Source organism: Lepisosteus oculatus, chromosome 8 (assembly GCF_040954835.1).
Source record: "Lepisosteus oculatus isolate fLepOcu1 chromosome 8, fLepOcu1.hap2, whole genome shotgun sequence".
Taxonomy (NCBI): domain Eukaryota; kingdom Metazoa; phylum Chordata; class Actinopteri; order Semionotiformes; family Lepisosteidae; genus Lepisosteus; species Lepisosteus oculatus.
Window position 1 is genome coordinate 18,069,316 of NC_090703.1, and position 22,928 is coordinate 18,092,243.

The following is a 22,928-nucleotide window of genomic DNA, read 5'->3' on the forward strand; positions in this document are numbered from 1 at the left end:
AAATAATATAAACCAAGAAATATGGACATTTTATTCTTTCTTTATGGAAACGTGATGCTTGATATTTAAGATGCAATTCATTTCGGAGCAGCTAACCTGATTATTCTATCCAGTTTCGTGGATATGCATCTTGAATGAGACTCGTACAATCCTCTCATTACTTAGAGTTGAATGAGCACCGGCCGGTGGGACTGTTCTTCAGAGCTCCAAGCAGAAAACGTATTTAGTCCCCACCGCGGAGTACCAGAAGAGCAAGCTACACTCCGTGAGTGAGTGATTGAGCGGCGAGTACGCGAGGGAGAGAGGAAGAGAGAGCATCCAGAGGTGATCAGTGGTGGGGTGTTTTTTTCAGTCCAAGCATTACAGTTGCATAGGACGACTCTCGATCATACCGGCAAACTCCAAGGACTGGCAGCAACTGCGGTATGATCTAGGTTCGAGGGATTTGCTAATGGATTGTGTTGGTTTATTGCTCGGTTGGATTATTGGACACGGGAAGGCTCCTAGCAAGAAAAGGTTGCCTTTTGCGGGGCATTGAGGGGAGTGGTGTGGAAAGACCGTAAGCTCATTAGGAACGACTCGCTGAGTGGAAGGAAATCTTGTTTGGATATAGTCCCATGCAATGCTAGGTGGACATAAACAGACTTGAAATGCCCATGAGAAGGAATATATAAATGCCCATCCAGCATCCCAGGGCTCAGGATTTTAAAAACAAATTCATGCCATGGCTTTACAAAACTCGCAGGACCCTTCTGGGACAAGCAAGAAGAATCCCAGTCTTATAGACCTGGGAACATTTTACGTAGACTCTGATATTATTTTTGGATTTACAAGCCACCTTTTGAGAAGGAAAGCTAAGGTAGGTGCCTTCAAGCTTTATCAAACCATAAACTAAAAATAACTCTTTACAATGAACGCATAACAAAAGCATGCTGTTTGATACGTCAGAACGATTGCAGTACATCTATATTAAAGTATTAAGTATAATATATATATATAGGGTTAGTATTATATGCTGTTCGGTTGCATCTTTCGTTTCTCGAATGGGTACCTAGAAAGAGACTTCAGTACCAAGAACAGCGCACTTACCCCATTATCGCGAACAGGTTGTTTGATCCACTGTATATAGACTTCTAAAACAGTCTACTCTTACAGTCTCTCATCGGCGCTGGTTTTAGAATTGCACATAATTAAAGTTCATCTTCATAAACGTACTGAGTGTACTGGTGAATCTAGTTGCGCTGATATATAGACATAGACATTTGTCACATTACCCACAGCTTTCATAGGAAGAGGACGGTCTGTCTTCACAAAACTCGAGAAAGACCAGTGGACCACGACTGTTGCTTTGTGTGGTCTGCTGTGCTTTTAACCTAAGTCTGTGTACCATCGTCTCAGAGAACGAGTCTAAACATGTTGTGAAAAATGTGCTCCACAGTTCATTAAATAAAGCAAATAACACATTGAAAGGAATGCTTTACTATAGTTGCAATGTTATCGTACGTTTCTTGATGTCTTCTGATTTTCAAGAGACGTTTCGTGGCAATCCGAGCGCTTTCGCCTTTATAAGTTGTAATGTAGAGAATGGAATTGAAGTAATATTTTATTACAATTGAAATTAGTAATATGAAATGACCTCTTTGAAAAAGGGTGGAAACTGGACACCTATTTGAAGCAACAATAAATTAACTTATTCCTGATGCCTTCAAAGTAAAAGTAACCTAGAACAGGGTAAAATGCCCGTGAATATGGTTACTGGTTGTCCCATGCAAACTAATGTGCTGAGGTACGCATATTTATTCCGCAGTAATCCAGTCTGAATTGTTACACCCGGTCAGTTCTACACGACAGTGCCCACACTTGTCAGTAGAGTGTACGTCGCTATCTAAGCATACATTAAAAAAAGGTATTTTCATTTTAAAACTCCCCAAACCGTTATTTAATATCCAGCTAACTTAAAATGCGAAAATCTGCTATGATTAACGGCTTAACAACAGTTCACTGCTTTATATTGTATGTATTTTTGCTATTGATTTTTAAACCTAATTCTAAGAAGCTGTTTCATGCGTTTATTTGCACAGGACAACATTCTCTTGTTGAAAATGTCTATTTTTTTATTTTTATCAGACGTTGACAAAACCATACCAAGAGCAAAACAGGGTGAAATCTGGGTGTGACTGTGTAAATGTGACATGTCCGACAAGCTGGCGTATAGAATTAAATTTATTTTTACAACCTTTCCATATGGCTCCACTCATACTCTGATGACGATCTACAACATTTAACACATAGCCTTTTCATTATAACATAATAAAAAGCTGCGAAGAATTTACTTAGACATATATCTTAAACATTATGTGAAAGGTAAATACTTTTCTTGTTTAAATTCAATTTTTTCATCGCTCATCTATCTCTAACTCAATGCCAGTTGCTCTTTATCTTATACGATACGCGCATGGCTTTAAAGGGAAATTCCGTGATAAAATAGATGATATTTTGATAATATGAAATAAAAATATCTGGCTGTCATTTCTTACATCACTTGTATTAAATATTTAAGGTTGAATATTAAATATTTAAACTTAGCCTAGATCTTAAGTCACGATTGCTGTGGTAAATTGTAGCTATTCACCAAATGGTGGCGCCAGTGTAACGAGAAATGAAAGCTTTGGTTAATATTATCTAGGAATGGGGCACAGCCTTTGAAACAGCAAAGGCCGCTTACCCACTTCTGAAAAGAGCCAGTGATGTTGCGACTGTAGCCTAAATAAAGCCTGTGAGATGTTACAGACACACAATGAAAAGCATTTAAGGTCAGGGCGTTTTCTGAACTCGTTTTCTTTTATATTTCCTCACCCTGACAATTTGATATACTGTTGCATACAGAAATATATACGATTCGATTTGATAGGAATTCAAAGATTTTAGCACTTAAATTGGCACAATTTACGGATAGACAGACAATACATACAGAAATTACTATGAGTATAAAAGGGTATTTTGGGAACTTTTCGGTCTAATTCATATACAGTAGTTGTAATAAACCTCCAATGCTAGTAAACAATCAGTATTTTAACTCAATTATAACATACTTACCATTTAACAGTCAACGATACCATACTACAGTAGACTTGTTGTGAACCAAGGGTTTGTACAATGCAGTCACTACTGATTTGCTGTATATTCATACATTCCCGTCATACATTTAAATTGGTTCAAATAATCTCGTAACCTTACTTTATGTGCCAGTAAACTTGCAGATGGAATCGGTGCACTGCCAGCCTGCGCATTCACCGCGAAGGGGCTGGCTATTTTATCTTTCGATCACGTCTGCCCTCGTGTAAAGGCAATTAAGAGAATTGATAACGCTGATATTAGGTGCAAAAATACCGAAATGTAGGCACAGCTTCCCTCCCTCCTAATACAAGCTTCATAAAACGCGAATTCACAGCAATACTAAATCCTGAAAGTGCACCTGACACAGTAAATAAGAAAGTTTAGTTTGAGGATTTTGCACTTTGCATACAACGTCATTCTTGGTTCAGTGGTCGTTTATAATGTCCTTACTTTCACCAACATTGCTGTACAATACATTACTCTTACAAAACGAAAATGTAGTTTTGTTCCGAAAATGCGCAGAAAAGGAACCGTTTAGGACATATTAGATATTATAATAGATGCATGGATCTCTCATCGTGATCCTATGGAGACACATATTCAATAAATCAATAAATGATTAACAAGAGGAGAGCTGAAAGCCCGAAGCTGCTCCCTTGTTTGTAAATTCAATTTTTTAAAATAGGAATGGGAGGATTTGTTATTTTTGGATTATCTCAGAAAACTGTTGGCACTGAAGGTCTGTCCTCTCAGTATTACTAGCAAGCCGTCCCATGTGTGCAAGAGCTGGAGCTCCACCCATTTCACCGAGTAGACTGCAGTCCTCCAACAAACTTGTAATCTAAACTTTACTCCTCTGTATCCATGGCATGGGGTTCAACCAGCAAGGGGCTGCTGTTGGATTATTAAATTCCGTCTCGACGAGCAGGAGAAAAACTTTGTCTTGGCAGGTAGAAAAAGAATAAAAAGGAGAGAAGTACTGAGTGATAAGCAGCAAATGTGTTTGTTTTGTAAACGGTGAAGTCCACTGTGTGCTGCAGCAGCCTGCGTAGTATCACCATAGGTGAAACTAACGCAAACATAGACCAGACAGGATGAACTCAGTTGCAGGGAATGCCACTGGAAAACGCGAAACTGAGCACCGCAGGTCGGCGGTAAGTGTTCAGTCAGTAGCTGAATAAAACTCTGAATATCTGCGATGACTTCTTGAAAATTGTTTACCAGAAAACCCAGTTTTGCTGTGGTATGAAAAAATGCAATGTAATGTATATATCCCCACGTATTTGCGAAAATGTCTGTCAAAAAGCTTTATGAAACGAGATATATGGCGTTGTAGTTCCATCTAACCTGCCTGTGTTTAGTTGGATGGTTTAAGAGAGTTAATCCCGAATTCCAGTAACACGATTAAGTCAGTTGTTTTATCTTTGCATTCAATCGAAATGAACATTTCCACTGTTTTATTGTAAAAGAACCTCGTCTCTCCTCTGTGGCGCAGGTTGTTGAAGGTTGTCCTAGCAGAGAGACCCCGCTATCTCTAGAGGTTAATCCAAGGAAGAGACTTCAGTCAGCGGAGGAGGCTAAATGCGGCAGCCGACCGCCTCCAGAGGGAGCTGGGTCTGTAACTGTATCAGAGTCTGGTCCTTTCGAGAGAAGAGAGAAGGGCAACTTCTGCAAAAAATGTCAGCAGAAAGTCGCAGAACTGAAGAAGCAAGCGCTCGCATTAGCCGACGCTGGATCATTTAAGGTTTGTGAAATAATACTACTAAACATGACTAAATAGCAATTTACATACATAATTTTGTTTATTGTATAGCTCATCTTCTTAAATATTACCAAACTCCATGAACCACAGGTTCTGTGTGATTAAGAAATTTCTGGCATATAATGAATGTCATGCCATGTCTAAGCTATAATATAATGTCTACATTGTGCCAGTGAAAATTTTGTTTTAAATTAAAGATTTATGAAACTTTTTGCCAAGGGGACAGACAGGATTCTGTTGCTCCAATGTGGAACAAGAACATGTCTGATTGTATTTTTGCATTAAACCCTTGGATACCTACTGTGTCTTTAAGCTGTCATTAAGCTACTTTTGTAAGTTTTTCAAGAATGATTTAAAAGTCTGTCTCACAAAAACAAAATAATAAGATACTCTACCAGATTCATGAGAGTTTCTATGAAAGGTGTATCATTTTAAATGCATTGTTTTAGGTGGGGAAAAAAAAGTATTCTCATAGACATGCCAGATCAGGACCTTGTTGAACTACAGTACTTCCTTTCTTCACTTATTAAATTAAGTTTGTTAAACAATTTTGAAAACATTGATATTTGTTATTGCTGTTACCACTGTCTTAGTTGCAAAATGTCTGTGATTTAAATCTATGGTCTATGCATCACAAACTGAGAACAATATTGCAATAAATAGTTATTAGCAACTCCCTGTATCAACTAGATGATCTCTGCAATCTGGAACCTAGATAAGCAAATGTTTTCTTTTGAAGTGCTGTTGGAAGAGAACTGAATAAGTTAAAGTGCAGGCAGTTAACAAAATGAGCATCTTGGAAGTCTGCTGACAGAATGACTGAATGTGAACTGACAAAAGGCACTTCAGGAAATGATTGTAAAAGCTCTTGTAGCAGGAAAAAGATACAGCTCCATGTATTGTATAGGCATACCTAGTCACTGCTGTAAATGTCGATAGATTGCGTGTTTCCATTTATTTTGTCTTTTAGGAACATTTTCATTTTGTCCAATCACATAAAGACTTTTAAACTACAGCATAAAAGCATGTAAAGAATGTTTAACCCATAGACACAGTTTATTATACTATAAAATATAAATATATTGTTTATAAATACAATATACTTTATACTCATTTTAAAATAAGACTGTTGTGTATAGAACTTGTGTTCTGAACTACTTGAAGAAGAACAAGGTCTGTCGATCTCTGGATATTTGGCATGCATTGTAAGATAGGAGTTCACCAAATCTATTTCAAAAGATGCCTTTGATGCATGGTGGCCTGGGAATTGTTGAGTCTAATTTTCAAGGCATACATAAACGAGGTTGTTGAATGACGCTGTGAAGTTTTAGCTTGTAGTTTTTTGCTGCATATTAGATTTGGTTTCATTACACACCTTCAATAACAAGTAGTGATTAGTCCTGGAGTAAGTGCTGAAATCTTTTTGTAGCCTATGTTTCTGAGAAATATGAAATGTCTTTCTAACTGAAGTCTAAAACAAAAATAATTATTTTGCCCCAAACGTATCGTTTTTATGTTCAGTTGTATGTAAATCCTTTATATTTGTAGCTAAAAAATGCTGGCTCCAGGTTATTAAAGTAATGGTTGTAAAGGGGGCTGAAGTGCCCTACAATCCTGTGAACATTTATGTGCCAGAGCATTCTATATCTCTAACAATATTGCGTGAAACAAGTTCTCTCTTAGCCTTAATGTGATTGGGTTCAGTTATGTGCTTCAAAATCTGATTTACCAGGCGGCTTCTATCAAAGTGAAAAATTTATTTTCCAGTATATGAAAAACATGCAAAGTCAAACTCAACTTATAGGCACAGAACATGTAATCTATTCTAACATAAAATAGCACTAAATTATACCCGGCCCATTTACGAATGTAAAACAATGATGTCATTTAATTGTGCTTAATATATTTTTGTCTTTATTAATTTATTTGTAGCTTTATACATGTATACAACACAGAATCCAATGTCTGGGAGATTAAAATGGCTTTGGAAGTGGCCCATTGTTTTGGAAAACAATGCTTATCTTTGCTTTTAGTAAAAAAAAAGCTTGCAAGCAGTGGAGTCTGCACAGGAAGTTAAACCCAGCTGGCCTTCACTGCGTATTGAAAGTGTTCCTGTATGTTCAACACTAGAATTCCCATAGTTGTTAAATATAGTTTTCAGACTTTTTATTGTTGTTGCAACCTTAGCCGGGGATTAGGTTATTCAGATATTGTCGGAGAGGAAGGTCCCATAGTTAGCTAGAGTTACAAGCCCACTGAGCCTTCCCCACTTCAGGACCTCCCACTGGATAGCTAGTGTGTCTCTGACAGTGAAGGGAGGCTAAAATTTCTATTGTCAACTCCTACAGGGGAAGTACAGTGACTTTTCTGGCCATGTACAATGGCCAGTGTCTTTGGATTTATAATTGGGGCTTTATTTCTGGATGGGAGGTAGCCTTGATTTCCTACCATGGGAACCTAAATCGTGCTCAGGAATTGAACCAGGTGCTACAGTGAGCCTTTGAGGACTGTGAGCTGTGTGGTCCTTCTGGGGGGATGGACTTTCTTCCATTAGGCACACGTTGATGGCTAAATTAGACCCTAATTTTAGATGTGAACGGTACTGTTGAATTGTCTTGTGCCCTGTCGTTTAATGAGGTATCGTTTACCTAGCTTTTGGTGAAAGGACACATTGTTCCAGCTGTCTTGCTATGCACCTGAAAGCACTGTGGAGCAGCTTTGGCTGATAAGAAGTGCATATTGTTGCAGAACGTGGTGAAGGCGCACCAAAACCACAGATTTATTAGGCTTTTATCAACCTTTTAGTTGGATAAAGTATCAGAAAAGCCTACTAATCTCAGTAGATTACTGAATTGGTCAGTAGATTAAGAAAGGATGACACTGTTCCATTTATGTTAGTTTCCATCTGTTAAGCTTTCCAAGACTTGGTCCGATTTAGTTTCTACCAAATTATTTCTGTTTTGAGAAATGCTCTATACAATTTTTAGTTTAATGATACATAATGATAGATTTTCATTCAGCTTGGATTACTTAAATGTTAAGTTTGAAAACTTCCATTTACCATGGCAATAATAGTAGATGTTTTCTGCCTTTTTATTGTCCATCACATCTTCTTTAGGACTCATTACTGTCAATCACGAAAGGTTGATGCTGATATGGACTGTGGAACCCACTCCTTTACTGTCTCTACCGCCAGTTTTATAGGACTAAAATAAGAAATGAAATTGACAAAGTGTTTCATTCGAGGGTATCATTCTGCACTGCTGAGTCCATTTTAGGATGACTTTGGGTGTAAATGCTTCAATTTCAAATTCACTTTATCTTCACTTGACTGTAAAATGTCATTCAGCTATTGAATGTCCTCCCTAGAGTTCATGAAATGTTGCTATTAACTTTCTACTGAAGCATGCAATGCTGTAAATTATTAGAGACTGAAACTGTGATTTGAAAGAAAAAGATTCTCTTGGGACACCTGAAAGCATGATTATCTTCAATTTTATTTGCATTAGAGGGCTGTCAATATTCAGCATACATGTTGTTAAAGTTCTGGATAAGGTGCTTCTAAAAGTGTTCCTTTCATGAAAGGGTTTGGAAAGTAGTTCTGAGTTATGTGTGCCAGTGACAGATCTTGCCCAGGAGAGTTATACTCATCACATAAACAATAAAGCTGAGAACTGCCATTCTTATAGTCTACTGCAACATGAAGATGTAAATGTGGCAAATTTCTATACTCACTACAGCTTTTAACTGCTGGCTTCTTTTGGCATCCCAAACTCACCTTGTTTTTCAGCAGTGAACATTGTTACATATGCCTGTGCCTTTTGCATTCTTAATCGGCTTGTATTTTTTAACATGACAAATGCCATAAGCATTTGTCAAAGAAGCTCTAAAATTGGGGTTGTTAAAAAATCATAAATCTCTCTACTTCTAAAAAAAAAGACTGTGAATTGTTAAGTTTTTTAATATATATTGAAATAATTGAGAATATTTTTTTAAAAAGTCAGCAAAGGGAGTAAATATTATTTATAATGTATATATTCTAAAAGAATTCTCATCCAACCATTCATCCATCCATCAGAAAACCACATTTACTCCATTAAAGGGTCATGTCAACACATAACATATCCTGAAAATTTTAGGCACTGGATGAAACCACTTACTGAATGGGACTTAAAAATAATTCAAAAACCAAAATCCTTCCAGTGGAAATGCATCTGTTTATTGCACTATTCATTGCTGTAGTGCAGATATTTTCTGTAAAATGGATTATCTTTGAAAAAAGAATGGAGGTAGTGTAATTCAAACTGACAGCAAACACAGCTTGCAAAGGGAAGTCTTCTTCATTTTAGACTGAAGTTAAACAAAACCTGCTTTGTACATTTAAGACTTCATTTATAAAAAGAGATATGTAAACATGCTCATTAAATGCTCAATAGGTATTATGTCAGCCCCAATTTAAAAGATTATCCTTCTAGGTTCCTGTAGTAAAATAAAGATCTTAAAAATGTCTGAAATGATGAATGACAAATAATCTTTGAAAATCCTGAATTAGTTGGAATTATATTGCTCAGTACAGAAAAATGTCCTGTAAGACTTAACAGGTGGAAGATGATAACTTTCAGGTTTAGTTCAAAGCATGTCATTCCTTTTCTATAATAATGAGGAGATCTTTCAACCAAGGTTCAGAAACCCCCTCTACACCTGGTTTTTGAGCTACCCTTAATTAAGGAAGGTGACTACTCTTTTTTTTCTTGAAGGACTGTTCAATAAAAGGACTATATTGTGGTCATGCGATATATTGAATTGGGAGGAGGAAGTTGTCAGCTATCTGATGAAGTTGGGTAAAGTGGATGTCAGTTCAGACAATTGGTCTGCGATTCATATGCCTCTGAAAACTATCCTTCAAACTGACTTTAAAAAATTTTAATTCGTTACTTTTGGCAAGAGCGGTTGAAGCCCTGTGGCATTTTAAAAGGGACCATCTGTTATTTGATATTCCAGTTAAAATGATTATCTTCCTCATATCAGGTTATCTTGCAACAACTGAGAAAGCTTTTAGAGGAGAAAACAACTTGGCCTTTTTGTACAAGTACGGATAATCTGATTGCTCTGTAATCATTTTTCCAAATGTTTTTTTTTCTCCTACGGGTAGCCCACCTCCCTGAAGCACATATTTATCTGAAATTAAATTAACGTGTTTCTGGAGTACATGGGGGTATTTACATTTTTAAATATAATATTCCTCATTGTGTTAGTTCAATGAGGGCCAAATATATTTTGGTAGTTTTCATGCTTTGTAAGCACATTCATGAAAGATGTAAATGATATCAGAAAAGTATAGACAAAAATCAATGGACTGCACTGGACATCAGAATACAGCTGTTGAAAGCGAAACGAAGAACTTTTTATATGAGAGAATCATGGATCTGGACTTCACATCTACACAAAAGGGGCATGTATGTAGAGAGATATACTTGTTTGTGTCCACCATGTTTAGCTTTGTGGTAGTTCTGCCGTCAAAGACAGCATACTTATCTGATTATCAGTACTGTTGTCTCCCTGAGGCAGCCAGATGAGTGGAACAATGTGGGATGCTGTTTGGTATGATGAATCTGGCTGATGACAAATGTAGATAAGATGCTGTAGGTAGATTACACCCAGAGGTTTTAGAGCCCTGGTTTCTGGGGGCCTTTAGACGTGAAAGCAGCCAGACAAGCATTGAAATGTGCCTCCTTTCCATCAACGCTTTTTACCTCACCAGAGTGGTGGTGATGTGTATGTGCTTTGCTTAGATTCTCATCTCGATTAACATATGCCAGGGCCTGCAGTGCTTTAATGAGAACGTGTCTGAGAGAGCGGCGGGAAATCTCTCATCAGAGCAGAGGCTGCTCGTTAAGTGTAATGAGACTGAGAAAGTGATTCTTATCTCTGCTAGTACTTTTTACTTAAAACCGTTTGTGAACAAGGCTATTCAATGTCAAGAAGTCAAAGCGCTTACACCTAAACTAAAGGCAGTCTATAAAACCATAACTAAGTGAATGTGTACTGTACTAAGCATTTAAGTAAATATTTAAGAAAAAAAAGAACTACTGGTAAAAGCTTTTTTTTTTGTATTGTAATTGCTGATGAGAGATGGTCCTGGAGAATCTTTGATATTCTAGTGATAACAGTGTTTCCCGGCAAGCTTAGATTACAGTGACACTCATAAAAAGCTCCTACCAGTTCAAGGATGGACAACAATTATCCCATTGACAGACAGGTGTCAATATAATTTCTGCATAATGTAAATGCATTGATTAATTTTCTGAAACTGATCAGCCCTGTGAAAAAAATGAGAACCACATTAGCTAATGCATTTCCTCTATAGTGCAGAAGTGCAAGACATATGACTAAAGGGTAGAAGGTGCACTCACTTAATAAGAAAATGTCCTTTTCTACATAAAGATAGGCATTTGTAAGCAGAATATTCCATAAACGTGCCATTAATAAGTGTTAATTGAAATACTCATAAAGCTCTTTTCATTTTGGGGCAAAAACCTTATCAAAAGGTCTCACTATTTGAAAACTTTATTTTTAGTATGACCTAATATTTGTCATTTTTGCTAAAAAATCTATTGTTGACAGTTTGTGACAACGTTATTATTTTAATTATTGTTTTCTAACACGTTGTTCATACTGTTATATAACTCATCAGTTAAAAGCTTCTGGTTAGAGTGTCTGGACGCTTTAGCTGATAGACTTCTGTAACCTAAGAAGGATTTGGTTGATTGTCTTGATTTTCACAATTAATCTGTGTCTGAGACCTGCATAAGGTTGACTGACTTCTTTCAGGTAGGTTTGCGTTTGGTATTAAGTAAAAACTAAATATTCAATGGAAAAACATCATTATTCTCATTCTGAGAGTTTCTAAAAAGTGCAAAATCACATATTTAACAGTATCAAAGGTGTTCCAAAATTCAGCAGCCAGAATCCTGACCAGGTCTAGTGGAAGTGTACACATTACTCCTATCCTGGAGTCCTTGCACTGGCTTCCGGTCAAGAAGTTGTAGTCTTCTTATTTATTGTTATTGTCATCCTGTAAAGCGCTTTGAGAAGCCACCTTTAAAGGCACTATATAAAATAAAGTTTATTATTATTATTATTATTATTATTATTATTATTATTATATTCTAATCCTTATCACCAAGTTTCATTGTAAACATAGCAACAGTAGTTAACTCCAAATTTGCAATGTACACTTTTTGTTTTGTTAAAACCAGCTTGCACTTCAGGGAATAATTTAGCCAATTATTGTGAATAAAAATTAAGGAAAAAATGGTGGTGAATAGCACAGAGGTGAGTCCATGTAGACGTATAAAAAACAGTGTTTAAACCCTGTATGGTTCTTGTCATTTAAATTAGCTGTGGGTAAAGCAGACTGGTAACACATACTCAGCAAGGGTACACAGGAAGTAAGTGTCACCGAGAGGCACATTTCAATTCTGTGTTAACCTTTAACCCTTGTGGCCCTAGGTCATAAGGAAATATGGTATTCCTTTGAAATCTGTATGTGTAGATTTTGATTCTACAGGCATGCTGGAAGACTCGGTAAAACTAAGTAATGACCCATTTTGAGTGTTTTCTTAGCATTTGCACCCTATGTTAAAATTGCCCACAAGCAGACCATAAATAACAAATTTCACTGATAGTATTCAATGATATATAAGAATAATGTGATGCATAACAGCAGAGTTCTGAACCTTGATGTTGACTCCTAATTGACTACATTCTCTTTCTAGTCGTAAAGCACCAAAATGGATGACAACTTGTTCTGGACATTATAAAGATCTGTGACTTTTCTGTTTATAATGACTATAGGGAGGATGTCCGCCTTATGTGAGAATTCTTTTGTATATAGTAATTTTTTTTTTCAGTTTAATTCTGAAGGAGAGTTTGAAACATTCTTCCTGCTTGTTAATGACAAGGAAATATAATGTGGAGAAATTTGTCTTGTATTTCTAACCACTTAAGATTCATAGCCACTTCAATCTCCTTAGGGTGCTGTGAGGGGACCAGCATGGAGAAGAAAGTGATGCATAATTATATGAAATACTATCCCAGGTCACTTAGGAGATAAACACAAAATGATGGTATGGAGCTACTTAATCCTTTGGCTTTTTTAAAGTAAACAGATTCAGGGAGTAGTGAACTTTTAGAGACTCTCCATGTATCTGGGGGCTTATTTCCTTTTTTTTCATTTGTTTGGAAAATGAATTGTCTTCATGCTTAACTAGAAGCCTACTCACTGATATAGGCTTCCTGTCATTAGGTTTGAAACCACTAGGGGAGCTGAATACATTACTGTTATAATTTTCAGTTGACTGTAGTGATATAAAAACATTAGGATTTTCTAATGTGTGAATAGGACTGTGTTTATCTGATAATTGATTATTTGTAATTTGAAATGTGAAGCTAATGCACCAAAATTCCTGTACAATGACAAACAAGTGGTAAAAATACTCCATTTGTAGTGGATAATAGTGTATAATTAATCTGTTTTTTAAAGAATTTCAGTGAGGTTCATTCCTTTCATTTATTAACTTTCATGTTCTATAATGATTAGATTGAGCCCTCCCAAATTACTTTAATTTTGCATAGATTAATATTGTAGTCAAACTAGATTGCTGATTCAAGGAATTGCTGCACTGGTGCATGAGCATCCTAAAATGTGTACTAAGGCAGTGAATCAGAGCAGTCAGTGAAAATGAGCCAAGGTTATCTGAAAGCAAGACTTATATGCTTTCCAATTAGTAGGATTAAAAAATGTACAAAAATGCAAAGCTGTAAGCCAGCTAGCAAGGCAGAAATGTCCATTGCTAGATGTATCCTTCTGTGCCTTTAGAATTAACATGTTAAGACAACCAGGTTTAATTTTTCTGTGTAGCACAATGATTTGTAATATACATGGATGTGTGTTATACATCTTAATTAGGAATGTTTCTTACAGTTTAAATTCCTTACAGTTTAATTTAAATTTCTTACAGTTTAATTTAAACTGTTTCCTACAGTTTAAATTCCTATGCATCTGCTATGTTTTTGTGTCTGAGAAGCAGATTAAGGCTTCAGACAGTTTTATCTTATTTTCTCCCTGTGTTGGTCTCTTGCTCAAGGCTTTGGAGCCTTACTCCAGGCCTCCTGCACCTTTGTTTCTTGCCCTTTGACCTCCCTTCAGATCTGCCTCTTTTACAGCCGTGTAGGATTTCAGTAAGAAATAGAGCAGGTAGAAGGTAAGTCATGAGTGAGAGGTGGTCTTTGGACTAAGGGGTTAGTTATACAGGGGAAGACACTCAATAGCCATGAAATTTGAACTTGAGAGGAGGGAAAACCCGGGTCAGCCTGATAGCATTTACATCTGATTCAGCATGGATCTTAGCGACAAAATGCTGGCTTTATTGTTCAGGCTTTAGTGAATGATGAGGGATTGGACTTTTGAGTATTACGACACATTTATTGCCAAGGGCAATATAAAAATAAAAGGTTTGTCTGTAAGACAAAATGGAAGCAGGGCGTTTTTTCTTTTTAAAATACTATAACCATGGGGAAGCAAACAAAAAGTGAAAGTACCCTAATCTCTGGAGTTTTGATAAAGGTAATAATTGATCTTGTGGCAATGTTTGGAGTAAGTTGTTGACATAAAGGTGTCATATCCTGGTATTAGTTTATACAAAGGATCTAATTACTGCTTTTTATGCTACCTCAGAAAGCATTCAATGATGTCTGTCCTTGATACCCAAAAATCTCTCAAATGTTTCTTTTTAAAAAATTAGTATTAATAGTCATTTTTGTTATTCCCACACAATTTTTTTTAAATGGCCAACAATGTATTTCTCTTGTCATGACTTGCAGATACTGACTTTGAGACCACACACAGGGGAAGATGCATAAGAGTAGGCAGACTCTTTTGACCTGCCCACATTTGAGCCGTTCGTCTTATAACAGGTCACAGTCAATACAGCCCTGCACCGAAGTTTCTGTGCCAATTGGAGGAGGGGGGTACCCCCCTTGACAACATTGTGTGCCTGCAGGCTCAGTGGGGGCTACAGGAGCTCCTGTGTTGCTGAGAGCTTAATGAACCCTGCCCACTAATCCCACCTCACCTTCTGCAGAGCTCAGCCAATTATGTGCCACCACTTGAGAAATCCTAGTCACAGATGCCTAATGACATGATCCTTAAATAGAGAGAGCTGTTTCCCCAATATTTCTTATTGTTTATATTGTGTGCAATTCCAGCAGATTTTAGATAACAGATGATAATGTCTATGTTCGTCAGATGCACTGTAAAGAAAAGTTAAATAGATCAGGTGTCATACCTGAAGAATGCTTCACAGCCGAAACGTTGTGTTTTCTCTCTTCTCTTTTCAGCATAGTATATATATATTATCCCAAATGTTATCCTGGTTTAATCTAAAACATTCAAGTCCATGATCCAAAGTTAGCAATGGATTATACCCAGGCTGTAATAAAAAAATTGAGTAAACTAATTTCTTTATTTTGCCCTAGTGATCAAAGAGATTGTGCAACAGGTGCATATACAATGTTGTCCTTCAGGAGATACTTGACTTTGTAGGCATTCCAGAATGGAGACATAAGTAGAAACAGAAAGAGGAGCCAGGAAACTTTTATAGCTATAATAATCCTGCCGTGAGCAAATGCCAATCTCATTGACAATATCTGATAGAGATCCCTTTATTTCAGTGTGAAAACAAGAAAGCAGAATTATCTGTAAGGTAGTTTTCATTTATGAAAAACAGGAATGGCAATATCGAGTCTGTGATTTCAAGAACATTTCAAGTTAAAATGTTATTAACTATCTATAAATATAGCCAGGTAAAAATCAAATCTTGGTATCTATATGGAGAGATCCGATATGTTTCAAGGGTTATCAAGGTACAGCAGTGCCAGGATTACATTAATCAGACTATGAGCACATGGTACAGGGTTAGAAATGAGAGTAAAAGTTTTCCAAATCCAGGTCCGCCGCTTGTTTTACACTTTTATATGAAATTTACAATTGAATAAGAACTTTGACATGAAATATGAGTTGTTAAAGATGTTCCAGAAAAGCCATCTTGGTTTTCAATTTAGGAGAATGACTAAAATTAGATTTATTCATGTGTGAAGCAAGAAGTGTAGAATTATCTTTAATGAAGCCGTTGACTGTGTTCCATCGAATTCTGGGGTCATTTTGCTAGGTTATTGTTAAAATTAAGAAAACTCCATCAATTTAGCTTTAAACTGCCTCCAAAATGTCACATTTTGTAGTGGTATTAAAATGCCAGAGGGGGGCACACAGTGATTTTTTTTCCTTTAAATAATCTGCAGAAATTGTCATGGTGATCTTATACCAACTCTGGTAGTATCATTTGTATTGTGTATTGTACAAAAAGCTTGGGAGGTAAAATATAGTAAATTCTGCACTATGTTTTATGTCTAACTGAAACAAAATAGATTATTTTGGTTAAGAGGTTTAAAAAGTCACAATATGTCACAATATATCCAGACCAGGTGTGTAATTTGTCAATACTGGGCATTTGTTTCCTTTGACTTTGATTTATTTAGTATATGATGCATGGTACTATTCATACTGGACATAATTCAGTGGGTTCTAGTAGGATTTTGTTCTGGATGTTTTGTAACCAGTTGCCTGTCTTGAAACAGTCTTGCTGAAAATCTGAGATCTGGGGAGCTAAAGAAAATAGTTGTGTCATCATAATGAGCTACACTGCTGACTGCACATATGAGCCAAGTCCAATTGAATTTGGAGGTGCTTAATCAAATGAAAGTCAATGTTTTTCTGTAACAAAGATGGACTAATGTTGGAAGCCAGTATGGCATAACACAGTGCCTTGTATCTGCATGTCAAAACAGCCTGCTGATTCGGAGAGCTTGAGGCATGGGGCCCTAGGGAGCAGGCTGAGATCATATACAATTGAGATGTACAAATGCATCCATCAGGAAGATAAGGTCACCTGTGAGGGCCACAGCACTTTAGCGTTTTCATAGCGGCCTCTTTTGGTTTATAGCATGTACTCTACATAAAGCTTGCAAGCAATAGTCTTGTGTCAAATTGCAGTGTAAATCACACTGATGCTTTGTGTTATGCAGCTGTTGTTTTGTGGTTTGGACAGTATAATGAGGTGGTAAGCCATTGCCAAAAAGTGTAATTAATGCCCTGATGTTTTCACAGATTTCCAAAAAAAGACAGTGAATGAGAATAACTTCTCATTTAATGCGGGATTATTGAATTTATGAGTTATTACATTTTCTTCTAAAGCTTTGTGAGTTTCTTTTAATTAAACTGATATACGTCACATTCTTTTGAAGCTACAAAATTTACAAAGCCAGGTTTGTTCATTTTCTGCGGGTTGTTGAACTAAAAATACATTACAATCTGTAAAATGACAATTACAATTACTCTATTAAAATACTGATTAGATTAGTTTGATGGCCAAAATAAACATTGTCAATATATGTAAATCAAATTATCCCAAGGTCCAGTTAACATAACTGTCTTTTATGAGAGGTTTGGAAATAACAATTAAGCAATCAACATACAACACAGTAATACACCTATGAAATTATCAGATACTTTAAATGCATGCATTCCAAGATGTTGTTTTTCCATTCATTAAAAAAAACAAAATAAGTCAATAGGAAAATGGCAACAAGTCCAAAAACCTAGCTGTGATTCACAATACAATTAAAACATCAGACTTTTGAAAAGCTTTGGTACATTAATTTCAAGGTAAATGCCTAAAATCGAAATTGTTACATTGAAATCTTGATCATTACTGTGTTCTTGCTTTTTTTGTCTTTTCTTGCCCCATCTAGACAAATGTGCTCGTATGCTTGTCAAGCTTGTCAACTATATTACAAGGTACAATTTAAGTACAACACAGTCCTGTTTTGCCAGCTGTGGTTGTGTCTGGAATAAAAATTTATCCACAGGAGATCGCATGGAAAATAAGGGAAAAAATCCCACCTTATGACCTTAATGATATTGGATTCCATTCTGGCAACAACAAGAGGAAATTACCATCCATTTTGGGATGCTCCATAGGAAAAGGGCTAATTTAAGTGACAGCAGAGGTGAGCTATTCAGCGTCATAGCTGCAGATGCCCAGCACTAATGTTGAAAAAAGACCCAAAAAGAACAGCTGTAAAGAAAAGGATTCCATTGGGGAAGCTTTGGAATGTTTAGCCCTAAATATCTGCCATAGCAGTCTTTGCTTTTTATTGGTATTACAGATTACTTTACAAGATAAGACTAGCTCTGCTTCCTAATCATCACTCCTCTGAAGCCACCAACTGTTAATTATCTACAAAACACATGGCCCCTGTCCTGTTTAAAAAGGAAAAAAAATCTGTAGGTGTGAAAACTGCCTAAGGTGCCTTAGCCATTGAGTTTTGTGCGTAATATCTTGAATTTCAACATTCAAAACCTTAGTAGTAAAGTGGTGTGAGTCAGGTACGGGTGTAGATTATAATCCATTTTGGAATTCACATGCAGCATTTCTCAGAATGTAAGGGGGGATGAAAACACCTGGAATTAATGATTAAACAGCATGTTAATGTAGGGTAAGGTAACGTAAGTAGATGTCTAGACATAAAGTAAACCTTCTGCTCTAGTATAACTAACCAGAAAAGCTTTTAGTTTAGTAAAATAATATTTGACAAGATAAAATTGTAAGATATGAACCTTGAAAATTTGAACAAAATCCCAAGTATTTAATAAATATGCTCCCATAATTTGTCATTAATTCATCTGGTCATTTCCTGCAGGGTCGATGCTTTCCCATAATTTGAGAATGAGCACGACTATATTTGATGACTTGATTTAAAGGTGTGAGTGTGTTGGGGGTGTACAGTTTGGGGTTTCCAATGGCCTCAGGCTCTTTCATTGCCCACCTGCCCTCTGTCATCACAATAGACCAGGTGTATCTCCAAGAAGGGAGGGCCTGCTGTGAAAGAGAGGTGATGATAACCCTAGATTACCCTCAGATAATACTATTCTGCTACTGATTGAATCAGCTTTAATCTTTTGGGATCATCAGGTAATCAGTGGTCACTTAATACTGTCATAATAGTAACTGAGTAACAACAATAGCAAACAAAGGAGCAGATATCTTGATTCTAAACTTTTTTTTAAAATGAGAATCACAATGAAGAAGGTGTTATATATGGAAATCCTCAGTATACTAAGCCAATTGTGAGAAAGGAAACTGATTTCAGATCAGAACTAGACAGGAGTTTTTATTGTAAATTTTGTGAACAAAAGTCAGTGTCCTTCTCATTGTGTTTGTACTTTTTGAATACAAAAATGCAGCTCAGAAAGGCTGGGCTTTTTTCATTTTCATTTACTTAAAGCAAACTTATTCAAAGTGTATTCAGAGAGAAAATCCTTTAATTTCAAGTAGAGGTGAATGTGTGAACCTAGTGAATTTTAGTATTAAGTAAGTAAAAAGCAAACTTTTCCACAACTTGAAGTTGTCCCTCTGTATGTTGTGGAACGCTTACTTTGGCTGTAGTTCCGCATATCTTTCTCTGTTGTTCAAATACTTGCCAAGAACCTTTTTACAAGTCTCAAAACTTGCCAGTTCTCCCTACTTTATAGTAGCTTTGACAGGCCCCTTAGCTTGTTTATAATACTTAGAAAGAAGACTTTGAAGAAAATGTAATTTACCAGAAAACTGTTATTGAGATTAGATACAGAGCAACTATGACCAATTAAATAAGTGCTTTAATAACTGAAATCCTAACTAAAAAATGGTTATTCAGACATATACAGTAATTTGTATTGTATTTGTATTGTCTGAAAGTATTACAGTACATTGGTATTTTCAAATGTTTATTTACATGTATATACCATACTTATTTAGGTACCCTCAATGACTGAAAAGGGTTCTGTTTGACACTAATCATGTTTAAAAAGTCATAGAAATATTACAAGAATATTGGCACAGTTAGCAAATCTTGCCTTGTCCACAGTTTTCAAATGACAAACCTTATAGTTTTTGAGACTATAGTGTGAACTATAAGAATTTAACTATGCTATCTATGCAAATGAAATATCTGTAATATCTGTTTTCCACCTACAGGAAAATTCACTTATTTAATCAGAATTGCAACAATTTACAAAAAAACAGCACACCTTATGTGGATATTAGGTATTTGCGGATCTTTTTAAGTGAAATTTTGTTTTTCTGTTTGCAAGCTTTTTATTTTTGGCTTTTTAGTACCTGTCTATCAGTGATTCTGGGAACATTTCTGACAATATTTTCTCAGCCTGTGTAATGTATTCCTGCGCAAGGTTTTTGTCTTTGGTACATGCACATTTATTTTGTATTGTAATAAGCTCAACCTGATGTATGGAGGCCATTAATCTTGGAGTTATGCGAAATGCCAGTCAAAGTTCACTCTGTGCCTCATTTCACGGTTGACTATCCTCATCGGCTTTCCGATAGAAAAGTGCACCGTGACACATTTGCACACTAATTGTGCAGATTACAGTGTACTTTGCTTGCTTAAAGGACACACGGGCTCCTCCATCATCTTTTTTTGTTTAGCTCACATATGGGCACTTTCTGTTTTGTTGCTGGTTTTGATTCTTTAGAACCGAGTTTCTTAAAATCATAACCTACCTTATGCAACTTTTCAGTAAAACAAATTTGAGGCAGCATTGTTTTCCAAGTTTTCCAAAATCTCAGGTTGGCAATTAAATCATTTTTTGAATTCAGTAAATTTCTCATTCATTATATATTTCTTAGCTTTCCTATATTTAGCAAGTTTAGTTTGATTTTTTTTTTGTTATGTTTTTTTTTAAGTGCCAGAGTAGCCCAAGGATGTATTTTCTTCTATTCCCTGCTGTATGGTATTAAAACAAACAAATGAATTTCCGAATCTAAATCTAATTGTACTTTGTCTACATTGTGTGACATAGCCTCCCCAAGGTCCTTGCTGTGCTGCAGTATATCAAGGGATTTCTAGATACATTCAAACTTGTATTCGTGTCTTGGCAAAAAAACATTCAGTGCTACAAAGCCTCTGACAGGAGACAGTTGTTACTGGAAAATGTAAGAAGCACTCAAAGTATTGCCAGTCGAATAGGGCTCACTTTATACTGCATGATGTGCTATAATGAAATAGTGGAAGGCAGAATGAGGGGGATGCAATGGAGAAGGAAGTGGAATGGCCCTGAACTTATAGAAAATGCCAACAAAACCATAATCCATTTTATAAGTGTCTCTGTTGATCTGTGTTCAGGATTTTAACACTCCTTCATGACTGTGGATCAGTTGAAGCTTTTCTGAGCTTAAACATCCCACAACATACAGTGAAGACATGTCATAATATTTTGCATTTGCAACTGTAGATGCAGAAGAATGTATATGCATAAATAATAATCCAAATAACGAATAGCTGGCGACTGCTTCTGTAGTGTTTTGCATCACAATAAGAGCGCATTATTACATTGCACAGGACGCACAGTTAATATTTGTATTTTCATAATACCAAACAATGTCTAAGTCTGAATCAATGGATTTAGTGCAGTTCTATTAATGGCTACACTGCAGAGTTCAGAGGAAGTCCTGTTGCACATGGTTGCTGCTGGAGAGCAGAAGGATAATAGCAGTAGTAATATGATGCAGGCTGGCCAGAAAAGAACCAAAAAAGTCCTTTAACCAATATGTGTCACTGGGACATTAATGTAAAAATATGGGTTTATGCAGGTGAGCCTAATATTGTAAAAACAATTATAAGGATGAACAATTGCAAGAGCTGGATTGCAAATAAAAGATCTTGTTTTATTGTAATTATGTTACACAAAGAAGCATAGATAAACATGTTTTAAATGAGAAATAATATGAATTTATGCACTTGTGCTGACTAAAAGTGATTTCATTTACTCACTAATAAATTTGTTGAGGATAAATATTGCTGTACTTAATTTACATATATTTGATGTTATGTGCATAGTTTATACATAACTGCATAAGAAATAACATCAATTTCCAACGCAGCAATTGTACTGCCCTCAAGCCAGTTCCTTTGTTGAAAAGGACAGGGATGTTTCCTTTCAAAAGAATGAATGAAATGGGGAAAAAATATATATATATTTGTAAAATACCGTAAAGCCATAATGATGTTTTTTCCTATTAAGTGTTAGTCTTTCAGCTTTTTTATGAATACTGTTCATTTCATAGTGTTTAGTTTGTGAAAGACCTTTGCCTAGAGACAGAGCAATAATGACTCATCCATTTAGACAGTTGTTTTTCTGGAGTTCAAGTCACCTGTAATTGGAATGTGGTGTCCTTTAATGATGAAACCTAGAAATCCTGCTATTTAAAAATCCCTTATGAAAACAGCCAATAAATGACCTATAGGTTTCTATAGAAATGTCCTAATTTAAGTTAGGTTTGTAAGGGACAGTTCAAACAAAGAAATGAACCATGCCCAGCAGAGCTTTCCCTCACACTGATGTCTGACCACATCAAGGATTCACATTTGAATCCTTGAAGCTTCTTCTTTGGATCCCATAACAACAGGGCGTGAGGGGTCAGTGTGAGTAAATTGGAAATCAATTCAGCATATTGTTCGGTTTTGGTTGAACTGCAATTACCATGGCAACCAGAATGAAGGATTGGTTTTAGTTCACAAATAAGGCAGCCTCTTAATATGGTATTGTATATTGGTCGGAAAATTGGAATGGAGAACAGCGAGTGAAGTACATTGATGAGGTTGTTGGGGATTTGTGTGATAATGGGAAATGATTTGTGTGATCACTGAGGGGGGGAGAAGAACTTGTCCCTATTAGAACAAAATGGCTGTACTAGTTCAGGTAAAGCTTTCTAATAGACCATGAACAGGCCATTTTGGAGCTGTTATATGCAGGGAGAAAATACAAAATTTAGGATTTTATGAAATTCTAAATGGTCTATGATGCCTGCAGTAAAGGGATTCCTGGGATTGTACATCAGTAAGACAAAATCTATAGTGGTTCTGACAGGCA

The 22,928-nt window shown here is 36.1% G+C and overlaps 1 protein-coding gene across 2 annotated transcripts in view; it reads left to right on the forward strand.

The window, feature by feature from the left end:
* Positions 1–233: 233 nt before the first annotated feature.
* Positions 234–22,928, forward strand: part of kif26aa (kinesin family member 26Aa) — a 132,681-nt gene continuing 109,986 nt past the window's right edge. The window contains exons 1-2 of one of the 2 annotated variants that reach the window (XM_015350861.2): positions 234–859; positions 4,613–4,861. In XM_015350861.2, coding sequence (XP_015206347.2) covers positions 725–859; positions 4,613–4,861 — 384 coding nt within the window. In that variant the 5' untranslated portion in view covers positions 234–724. Of the gene's footprint in view, positions 860–3,883; positions 4,272–4,612; positions 4,862–22,928 lie in introns of those variants that run through there. The other variant, XM_015350862.2, reaches the window with a different exon arrangement.